General features: G+C 47.4%; 1 protein-coding gene across 6 annotated transcripts in view; it reads right to left on the bottom strand.

Moving 5' to 3' along the window:
- Positions 1-7,198: 7,198 nt before the first annotated feature.
- Positions 7,199-11,806, bottom strand: part of acaca (acetyl-CoA carboxylase alpha) — a 35,506-nt gene continuing 30,898 nt past the window's right edge. For all 6 annotated transcript variants that reach the window (XM_058078547.2, XM_058078548.2, XM_058078549.2 and 3 more), the window contains 6 exons: positions 11,471-11,648; positions 11,289-11,401; positions 10,182-10,336; positions 9,841-10,011; positions 8,471-8,607; positions 7,199-8,391 (listed from right to left, as the gene is read on the bottom strand). In XM_058078547.2, coding sequence (XP_057934530.2) covers positions 8,265-8,391; positions 8,471-8,607; positions 9,841-10,011; positions 10,182-10,336; positions 11,289-11,401; positions 11,471-11,648 — 881 coding nt within the window. In that variant the 3' untranslated portion in view covers positions 7,199-8,264. The remainder of the gene's footprint in view (positions 8,392-8,470; positions 8,608-9,840; positions 10,012-10,181; positions 10,337-11,288; positions 11,402-11,470; positions 11,649-11,806) is intronic.

Raw genomic sequence — 11,806 nt, 5'->3', positions numbered from 1 at the left:
ATTTGTACAAATTCCCTTTCGTCTTCGTTCATTCATCAGTAAAGGTCAATGCCAACATGTTTGGAAGCTAGTTTTGTAAGTTTTGTTGCGTTATTATTCAACTAAATCAAATAAAACTCAAAAGAAATATTCTTTTTGCAATATTCAATCGGGCCTACAAAGATTTGACTACGCTGCAGCTTGAAAAAGCCTGATGACAAATGTCAGCACCAGGCGCGGCTCATCAACTATTAATGTTTGCCAGCCTGCTATTTTTCTAACCGAGCGGCGAGCCTGGATCTTAAAATGACAGCAAACAATAATAATCACACACACAGACGGCCAAAAACGCTCGCAGGGGCGAACGTCGCCGTGTGCGGAATCAATTCCTCTTAGCACACGAGCGCAAATATTTACTTTACTTTTATGCCCATAAAAATGTGTTGTTGACAAATGTGGAGAATGACGCAGCGATGTTGTCCTCACACGCTGCTGTGGTTCAAACACGGCAGCACCACAGGACGTCTTCCAGGTCAAGGTACTGGAAATTGAAGGGATTAAATACATACAAAATATATATATGTATATATACAGTATATTCATACATACATACATACACACTACATACCACATTCATCGCGATGCGTTTGTGGATATCGGTACCGTTTTAATAATGTTCAACGTCACCCCCATATGTTGTTCCCCAGGTGCCTTGAATGCACCATCATTATTTGCCGCTTTGTATTGAATACGGACGGAAGCCGTGAGGCACATCCAACAACTAGTAAAACAGCATGGACGTTCGTAGCAAGCAGCAGCGAGGAACTTTCTATATTTAACCCCCCCCCCCCCCCACACACACACACAACGTTTAAATGGGATGTTTGTTTGGAAACACTACGGATTCTCAAAGAACGGCGGAAAGCTCGACAAAACGTCAGTCATTTGCAAAGAATGCCGCGTTAAGAAGCCGTACAACGGCAGCAGACAAACATGCAGACCCCCCCCCCCCTTAAAAAGTGGACACCACAACACGGACAGGTCTACCGCCACCCCCCCGTCTAGTTCCTCGTCGGACACCGGGGAAGAACCAAGCAAATCAGGTCAGTGGATCTTCAGCTACTTTCCAAATTGTCCATGAGCTATTTGTCCGTCCCTGCAACAAGTGTCGCCCTTTCAACTGTTGAAAGTGTCACTTTAACTTTGCTGTACTGTATTTTTTACAGCAGTAATTATTGTTGAATTGTTTGACTCCACCACTGAACCACTGCTATTGGAATTGCATAGCCCATGTGAAAGTGGGAGGAAGGTTGTTTTTGAAAAGTTGTTGCTGTTTTAAGATGGCAAAAAGAATGATGAAGAAGTGGTGCATAGTAAAAAAGACAAACAGCACTTTAGTTGAATTTACTGCCAAGTGCCGAGAAGGAATAAAGCCAAATCCTTTTTGTAGGACCATACAGAATTCCATTTTTTCCCTTTGCTTATTTGCATCATGTTGAATTGCATCATATCGTAAGAAATTTCACCATATCATATCGGATTGCATTGATTTGAACTAAATGATTATCATATCCTATCGCCAGAAAATTCCATGTATCGTTAAAGTATCGTATTGCTGGCAGTGCATCGAGATGTGTATCGAATCGTCCTCAGTGCTGAGATTCACACCCCTAGTATATATGGTATATATATATATATATATATATATATATATATATACATGTATTATACGTACTGCAGTAAGGCCAGTAGAAGTCAGCCTTTGTTCCCTAGCAGGGATTATACTGGGCTGTTAATCAAACTAATCCGTGTTTATCTGAACAAAATGCTTTGATTAGCAGACAGATTAGCAAGTCAAACACCACGGCAGGAAATCAATTTCAAGCACGCAGACTGTGCTTATGCTAACAGTTGCTCCAAAATAAAAGCATGCTTTTCCTGCATGCTGTTTGCTTTACTTTGGAATTCTTTGAAATGCCTGCAAAACCATGATCATATACAGTGTATATGATCATCATCATATGATGGTGTATATAAGGTGTGTATATGATGGTATACAAGGTGTATATGATGGTATACAAGGTGTATATGATGGTGTATATGATGGTGTATACAAGGTGTATATGATGGTATACAAGGTGTATATGATGGTGTATATGATGGTGTATACAAGGTGTATATGATGGTGTATACAAGGTGTATATGATGGTGTATACAAGGTGTATATGATGGTGTATACAAGGTGTATATGATGGTATACAGGAGTATATGAATGTAGCCCCAATGGGGTAGAAGCCAGTGCCTTGTAGTGCCAATCCCAAGCCTGGATAAATCCAGAGGGTTTTGTCAGGAAGGGTATCCCACGTCAACATTTAGCCAAACCAACTATGGAAATCAACAATACGACTTCCATACCGGATTGGTCAAGGCCAAGGTTAGCAACGACCGCCATTGGTGCTGTTCACTTACAGGGTGCCGGTGGAAATTGGGTTACTGTTGGTCAAAGAAGGAGAGGAGGAAGATGTGTCCCTAAGAAGAGGGAGAAGAGAGAAGAGGAGCACCAAGAACCTAGAACTGCGAGTAGGGACTTTGGATGTTGGACAGGAGGCAGAGAGACGGAGATGGGAAGGACGTGCAGCAGGTTAGGGGGGGTCAAGGATAGGACTGTCCTGTGTAGCCTCTCTGTCTGCAGCAGTGGGGGGGTTAGTCAGGGTGATTTTCAGGCGTGGACTCGGTTCCGTCATGGTTTGGAGACCAAACATTGGTAAAGGTGACGTAAGAAGCGTCTTTTAGCGTTGAAAGGAGGTTGCTTCCATTTGCTAATTTCTGCTTTTCTTTCTTTCTAGCTGGAGGCTCGTCCGTCCACTTTCTGCATGAAAATCACTCACACATACAATTTTATAATCAATGCCCACAGTAATAGGATTCCTCTGGCCACGGGCAATTAATACCACCCCCCAGCGCCCCCCCCCTCCCCTTTCTCGTGCTGATCTGAAAGCCACGAGACATTGGCTTCTCCTCATTTGCATATTTATTGCATTGGACTCAAATCTGGCGAGTGATTGATGTGGAGCCTGCCTCCTGAATTTCTAGCGGCCCATTATTATGACGGGGAGGGGGGAGGGCGGTCGCCACGTCGGTGTACTTTTGATTAAAGTTGAAGAGGACAGAATGCTAAGTGTTCCCCACCTACTTTCTCCCTTTCTGCACCCCCCCCCCCCCCCAGCAAGGCCGAGATGTAAGAGCGTGTTATCGCTATTGACAAGTCATTTGCTCACTAAAGCCACGTCAGATACGCTCGGTACCGTTTTAATCACCCCCTCCCTTGCCGTAGCTCGCCCTTCCTTGTTGGAAGAGAAGATAAAGACGATGAATTTACATTTGCCAGCATCGGCACAGAAGACGCTGACGCTCCATGCTTTTAATGTGAAAGGACAACGCTCAGCTGTGGCTCTGGAATTGGATCTGGCCTCAGACTCGAAGTGACGCAAAGGATCTTCTTTGATTTGTCCGCCTTTTCGGTAAAGCCTAAAAAATACGAAGCACACAAAATATCAGCTAAACACAGCACGTGCTTTTATTTTGGTGACGATGGGGAAGTCATTGTCACCCATTTCCTTAAACATGAACGTGTTTGTCAAAGTTGTTTAAAAACATACAAATACTGATTCCTTTTTTGCCATTTATTTTACTACTCTAACAGATGACTTTACAAATACCCACAACTAATAATAATAATACAAATACTAATTAATACTAATAACTACTACTAATACAGACAAATACTAATTAATACTAATAACTACTACTAATACAGACAAATACTAATTAATACTATCACTTGGGTAGCCAGCAATGATCCCCATGTGGACGCCCCCCCACCCTTATCACTTGGGTAGCCAGCAATGACCCCCATGTGGACGCACCTCCACGTAGACGCCCCCCCCCACCCTTATCACTTGGGTAGTAAGCAATGACCCCCCCACTAATAACTGTGATCTACGCACCACCTTGCTCACTGACCTTTCCCACAATTCCTCAGCAGTGTTTCCAAGTCAGGGTCTGGATGCTCCATCCTTCCTTTTATCCACCTGCAACCCCACCCCCCCCCACCACCACCACCTCTCTCCTCCTCCACACATCTCATAGACGGCTGGAATTGCGTGGCTCGCCACACTCCACCAACTCCATGAATGTTAATGTGCGTGTGGGGGGGGTCTGCAGGGTAGGGGGCTGCTTCTCTTGCTCTGCAACTCACATCCACACTCTTGTCAAACAGCTGACATATATGCAGTGACAAAGCAAGATCACCTATTCGCTCTATGATGTCTTCCTAATCATTGAAGGGGGGGCCACCTAATGTCCACATACCTGCTGCTGTGCTTGCAGTGGGGGTGTCGGAGGCGTGTCAGTGTTTACCAAACCCTGGCAGAATGACAATGGCGGCATTAAGTGGCTGATGATCGCCGGGTGTTGAAATCTTTGGCTCCAGTGAAACATGGCTTGGGGATTGCTGGCTGACAGACCACCCCCACCCCCCCTCCAGGAGACTCACCGCCCAACATCCATCTCTGTGGGTTTGGATGAATGGGTGGGGGGCTTGGGAGGGTTGGTGGGTGGATGGATGGTTGGATAGGTGGGTGGATTGGATGGATGGATGGATGAATGGATAGGTGGGTGGATTGGATGGATGGATGGATAGGTGGGTGGACTGGATGATGGATAGGTGGGTGTATTGGGTGGATGGATGGATGGATGGATGTGTGGGTGGGTGGGTGTGATTATGGGTGTCTGAACATGAATACTCAGGTGGAACAGATAATGAAGAAACTGCAACCTGACTTTTGTCCATAGATGGAGACCAGCTGGGCCCCCCACACGTCCCTGTGAGGACGTCAGGTCTTTGTCATGGGAAGAGAGCTTTTGTTTTGAGGCAGTAATCAGGCAGCCTGGGGGTCGTGTAAAGACCCCATGTGTGTTTCATGTCAACTGTTGCATGCAGCAGCTCATTAGAATCCTCTATGTGGGTCACAGGCTTTGTCTCTCCAGTGCTGTCCACCATCCTCACCATCAGGTGAATGAAAGAGGCTTCCAGTATGTCGCCATGTTTTACTATTTCATGGAAGACCCACCTGCAGGATGGCGGCTCTGCTGTCTCCAGATGGTGTGGTCCTGCTGGCTTCATGAGGCTGTGACCTTCTCGCTGGATCCGTGTGTGGAGTGTGAAGTGGCCAGGATGAGTCCGCACCTCCAAGTCTAAGTCCATGGTTCTCGCTTGGAAAAGGATGGCATGTCATCCTAGGGCGTGTACTACTTCATCCTCCCTGCTAAGCAGCTTTGGTGTGTGAGTACCTTTATACTTCATGCGTCTAAAAACCCACGTTTCTACTTCAGAAGAAACATGCTAACCGTATTTCATCTGCTGTTTATATTTCTAGGATTTGAACGGTCTATGTAGCGTTTACATGTTCTCCCCGTGCATGCGTGGGTTTTCGCCGGGTACTCCGCTTTCCTCCCCCATTCCAAAAACATGTTAGCATCATTGGCGACTCCAAATTGTCCATAGGTATGAATGTATGTCTATATGTGCCCTGGGATTGGCTCTCGCCCCAAGATAGCTGGGATAGGCTCCAGCATACCCCCACCCTAGTGAGGATAAGCAGCATGGAAGACGGATGGATGGTTGAAGGCTTTTGTGCAAGTTGGCTAAACAATCCGATTTCCTCCATTCCAAGAAAGTGAATCTGCATTTTGTCTATGATCAAAAAGAATTAGCCCGCCTTGCAAGCCACCACAAATGAGCAAGAGCCTGAGGGAGACAGGGGGTCGGGGTGTTGGGGGGGGGGCAACATGCCATTCCAATTATAGCAGCAAATGACTTTTTCTTCTTTTTGCTCCTCGTGTAATTGTTGTGGGTATTGGGCACGTGCAAGTCAATTTGTCTTCCATATTTGTTGCTGGTGTGATAACAACGTTGACAGAGCCGAGGGGATGATCTAAAAGCAAAATGAAAGAAAGAAAAAGGACCAGATAACTCCCTCAGTATTTGTTTGATCCGTCTCATCCTGCTTAAGACTGTTGAAGTTTTTCGTTTTTTTTTTTTTTTTGTGTGTGGGGGCGTTCTTTAATCGTCTTTGGGCTGAGGAATGCAGACTATCATGGTGGAGTCATCAGGAAAACGTCTCCCTGGCGTCCACGACTCCCTCAAGTTAACAAGGACATCACCACAATTAAGCCTCAAGATTCAATGGGTTCAAACTTTATTGAGATGGCAAAGGTAGAAGTTACAACCAAGCAACTGGCCTGCTGGTCACGACAGGAACGTCACATTGAAGAAGGCACAACACTTCATTACCAGGCGTAAAAAAACACGTTCCATGGCTTTCCATGGGAATCTTTCTCATCATCCTCCATCCTTAGGTGAGACATGAAGACACGTCCTTCTTTTTGTGTGTGTGTTCTCTGCACGTCATGGGACACACCTATTGGGCCTAGAAAGGTGGCTATTCAAAGACCTCCAAAAGAGCATGTAGTAAGAGCTACATGGATGCTAACATGTCATACGTGTAGTATTTTAGTACAACTTCTTTCCTGGGTGCATTGATGTCCCATAGCAACGTAGAAAGGAAGGCTACACCTAGCCACGTAAGCTGCCTCTTTTTACCTCTTTGTATATCTTTAGAAGGCCACTGAAGAGAGAGAGACGTGTGTTCGTGTCTCACATAAGGACTGTGGGTTATGGGAAAGGCCCCCCAGTGTTCCGAAGTACCTGGCTGTCAGTAACAGTATTAATCCATCAGTAACACTGACGACGTACCTAAAGTACACAGTAGAAATACAACATGCTTAATTATGTGAGTCATTGCACCGAGGCCATATCATCTATTCAAAAATATTTTCCTACTGTAAAAAACATTTGTTATATTTTTTTGTTACATTTTACATTTTTCATGGGGGAATCAACAAAATAGTGGAGACCAGTGGAGAGATAAAGTACGGTGAGATAGATGGGGAGGGGGGGGGGGTAGACTGATAGACATAGATGGGGCGGTGGGGGAGGGGTGTGTCTAAAAAGGCTCCTTTAGAGTTCCCCGCTGGACTCGTGTCTAATGTTTTACATCAAGTCTTCCTCTAGTTTATTTATTTAAACTCATTTTTTTACGAATGTTTTTGTCACCGCGTGCCCTCATGCTGGAAGTTGAAATGACCTTTCAAAGACTTCCTAGCTTCCTGGTCTGTAGAGATGCACCACATGCTGTTCTTCAAGCCAACAGGAGATACCTGCCTGCTCCTACAGACCGCCATGATACTTATATATGATCCACGTCGTACCTGTGTATACATTGTACATACACGTAGATGGGTACATCAATACGGCGTCTTTAGTGTCCATGTACGTGTAGTTAGTGCGTGCCTGGACAGGAAGGAGGATGTGTTGATGGGTCCTAATCAATTATCCTGACATGACGAACATCAGGGCAGGTAGATCATAAAGGGGGAGGTGCCACCCGTACTCATTGGAGGCTGTTTTTGAAATGTTTTCATGTTGGTTTCCCGGCTATGATGTCACATGGCCGAGTATTCCACTCTGCTTCCTGTCCTCCAAGCAGACCGAGCGCTTCCACAATGAAGGTTTTGTTTCTTTAAAAGCCAAGACTTTTTTTACACTCCAGCAGAATTTATTGCTTTTCAGTTTTAGTAAAATATGGGGTTCTGGATGTGCCGCGTCACATGATTTAGACGTTTCAATAAACGCCGCTGTGTGCCCTCTAGTCATGTGACTCTTTCGTCACATTACGACGTACTTGGTGCCTGATTGGCTGGCTGGGCCCAGCGCCCGTAGATCATCAATAGATGCTGATTGTGAAAGATGACGTTTGTTGATGCCTTTTCATAAAGGGGACTTTCAAACGATGGAATGATGTAATATGGTGAATACGGCCAATTTTACTTCATTCTTGACTTGCATGACATATTCAGCATCAAATTCAAATTCCGTTCTGTGTGAAAAAAGCTTTGTCAATAAAGAAACTTTCATATTAGACAGGGTTATTTACAATTTACTCGCTGATGACCCATGGGGGCGGGGGCCCAGGGGGGCCAGTCAGGTCGGGAGACGACCACCCTGACGGTGTTATGGTGACGACTACGCTCACGTATCAAAAACACCTTGCACAAAAAGTAGTCAGGCATCCGAGGATCACGACCAACGACTCATGAGCGCCGCGGCAGGCGCCGTCACGTTGGCTCCTCCCACCCTCACCTACTCTGACGGGACGTGAGCGCTACGAGGAGGCGGAGGTCTCCATGGTCGACAGAATGCGCACCACCTCGGCTCTCTGCGTGGGCGAGATGTGCTGGGTCATGTGGACGATGGAGTCCATGGCCACTTCCGGGTTGGCTTGCACCAGGCTGGGGGGGGGGGTGAAAGGAGGCGTGAAGTGCGTGTGGGCGATAGAGGCGGCGGCGGGGGGATGGGGACTGAACTCACCTGCGGATCTGCTTGAGGATGTGATCCCGGCGAATGTACTTGATGTTCTCGTCTATGACCGACCTGGCGCCGTCGTCTTCAGCCAGCTGCCTCTCCAGCCAGCCCACCACCTCCTCGTTGTTGTCCCACAAATACGCCTGTGTGACGACATCACAACATCAGCATTCATGAGGGCCCATCCCGAAGCAAGCCAGCCTGGGGGGGCTTAGCTAAGATTTGGGGGTGCGGGGCTTTAATGGGGCCCCTTTGCCTTTATGTGACGAGCCCTGCTTGAGGTCCACCGCTGCATTTCACGCCATTATTCATCATTTTTTAATCTGTTTGTGTTTAATTAAGAGACGTCGCGTTGCTCTCCTATCAGCACGTGGCAGGACTGTGATTAATCGAGGCTTAAGACCTCGGCTTCTGATTGGGCTTCTCCTGGACCAGAACGCCCCTTTGCAGCACACGTGGTGCCTCGCCGCTGCTCTCAGGGCAACATCCATCTGAAAGATCCAGGCTTGGGCGATATGGACCTTAATATGATATGGATCACTATTTTTGGGAAGTATCGCAATATAAAACAATATAAAAGGTACATTCATCAGAGTCTTGTATAAAAAGCTACAAACCCTAAGCCATATGATGAAATAGACTTGCCTCAAATGGTAAAGCACATGTATTTCTTGGTAACAATCTGGCTAACTGTTCAAATGGATGACAGCCTCTGCACACATTGCTACTAAATCTCCAACCAACTGTAACGCCTGTTCTTGTCATGAAGGAAGATGTAGTACCCATGAAATTCCAACTGCATATGGACGATATTTTTAGGACACTCTTGTTTTGTTTATGCAGACATGGGGTAGACGGCGCTCTTAATTTGAAGGACGGTCACGGAAGTGTGTTCCGTGTGTGGAGAATGTCTATTTCCACCTTGTTTCTTTCGGCTTTTTCCTGGTTCCAGAGTCGCCACAGTGGTTCTTTCGATCCGCATACAACTGTGAGTCTGTTATCATGTCTTTGATTACTACTACTATTACTACTACATGTGCAGTATATCGGATAATACAAATGTAAAGGCGACTATAGGGGTGCTACACCATGTCTGGAGGATCTAATGGTGCTAAAAACTGCATTCAAACGATATTTCATTGATAAGTACATAAATCCCGGTCCGATCTGGAAGCAATAACTGAATCAGCCAAGCTAAAAGTAACCGTCAACGTTCGTGAACATTTTTGTGGCGTCACGGTGCTACACGGTCAAGCTGCTGCCAACACACGGCCCACGGAGGACTTCCTGTTACCATTTCCACACATTAGCAAGATGCTAGCAAGGACATAACTGAGGCTTGCAGCATATTCACCGTGCGGCCTAAAAAGTGTTACCTTGACGGCGCCTTCAGCCTCAACGAACCAACGCCGCAGCATCGCCTGGATCTGCCCGTCCGTCAGCTCGCTGTTCGCTTCCTGGATCTTCCGCTTCACCGTGTCTTCCAGCAGGAGGCGCCGCAGACGCCAGTAGAAGAAGGTGCGGGACGTCTGCCACTCCAGAATGTCCTGAGCCAGGAAAGCCACAGGAATGAAGACCGACGGCCATGACTTGACCACACTTGAAGCAGTGCTACCAAAAGCAATCTCTGATCTTCAATCATAGCGTGTGTACAAGCTGGCACCGGGCCCGCTCAAGCCGCCCTTTTCAAAGCGGCAAATAGAGAAGAAAGGCTCACCGTGATGACGCCCTTCTCCTGCATGCGGCCGGGGGTGTCGTGGAGGTCTGCAAACTGCACGGCCACCTGGTGGTAGATCGGCAGCAGGAACTCCTCCCGCTCCTTCAGCTTGGTCTCCAGCTCTTTACGATCAGCGGGGCTCAACTCTGGAGTTCCTTTTGGAGAAGAGAAGGAGTATGGCGGTTCCATTTGTCTAGAGCAAGAGTACGTGTCGCACTACGGAATACGGGATGTAGTATAAACACATTCTGACTGGAGCAGGAAGCAGCAACACTGGGCATGCCTTAACTCCACAGCAACCAGGAAGTGGACAAGCTTGGAGGACGGTGCCGTGCAGGTCACACGCTGATGGGAAACTAACACGTGCACACACACGTGCACACACACAGTTGGGTTCCAAGTACGGAAGCTAAACAGCTTTTCTCCCTCTTCCAGTCAGCAACTGATCTTTGGCTGAAACTAATTTTTCACCAACGGGGGGGCGCCCAATAAAAGGCCCATTTCTTTTGAATGGCCGCATATGAAATGACAGCCAACGTGTCCTTAAATGAGTGAATGTTTGGATGTCGGATCGGTCTGAATCGTGAGAAATGTGGGAGGAGTTAGCGGACAAAGAAATGAGGCAGAGTAAGAAGGGGGTCAAGGAATGAAAAAGTCAACATGGTGTGGAGGATCAGGAAATGTCCAGCAAGTTTCAAGACGCAGCTTAGCTAAGCCGAGTTAACTCGGCTTTACTTAGCGTTAGCCCAGAAGCCCCCAAGCTGCCGTCACTGAAAGACTGATTTCTGTCAATTCCAATCTGCTGCCTCTCAACCCTCCTCAATAACGCTTCAGCGCTTGGCCCAAAGCGCCAAACGCACACGGCGTTGGAGGTGAATCGATGGGCGGCGGCGGATAGACGGAGAGCCGGCGATTGATCTGAGGCGGCTGTGATTGACACGTCTCCCAGGGGAGCACGGTGAAGATGATGCTATCAACACCAGATAAAAAGGGTGAAGGCACACGGCCCCCCCCTCACCTTCCCCTCCCTAACGCCGCATGGGGGAGCGAGAGAGAGAGAGAGAGCGAGAGAGAGAGAGAGAGAGAGAAATAAAGATGGCGACTAACCCAGTCTTTCAGCCAGGCTGGTGTAGACCGGATCTACTCGTCTCATGGTCTTCACCAGGTCCTTCCTTCTGAACTTGATCTCCACCGTGCCCTCGGGCTCCAACACGCCACCTCTGAACACAAGAACGCTCTCGCTCAAACCAACACAGGCGGATCTTCCCGAGTCTTTCCGTGCCACTCACCGGCTGTCCTTGTCGGCGTACATCTCCATGTGACGAGGGTTGATGGTGGGATCTATGACCACCCAGGAGCCCCCCCTCAGCTCCGCCTGCGGGGGGATGTAAACCAGGACGGGTTGCTTGTACTCCCGCAGCCCGTCCACGATGTAGGCCCCGAACTTCAGCACCTGGTCGTACATGTCTACACGGCGCATGTTCCAGATGGAATGTGAAAGGAAAGGAAGGGCAATCCTTCAGTCATTCTTAGTATTGATGAGCCAGTTTTAGCATGCTTATTTCTAAGTGTAGCATGTGAAAGGAAAGGAAGGGCAATCCTTCGGTCATTCTTCGTATTGATGA

Source organism: Doryrhamphus excisus, linkage group LG1, assembly GCF_037039965.1.
Source record: "Doryrhamphus excisus strain RoL-2023G ecotype Guam linkage group LG1, RoL_Dexc_Guam_v1.1, whole genome shotgun sequence".
Lineage (NCBI taxonomy): Eukaryota > Metazoa > Chordata > Actinopteri > Syngnathiformes > Syngnathidae > Doryrhamphus > Doryrhamphus excisus.
This window is presented reverse-complemented; position numbering and strand designations above follow the sequence as displayed.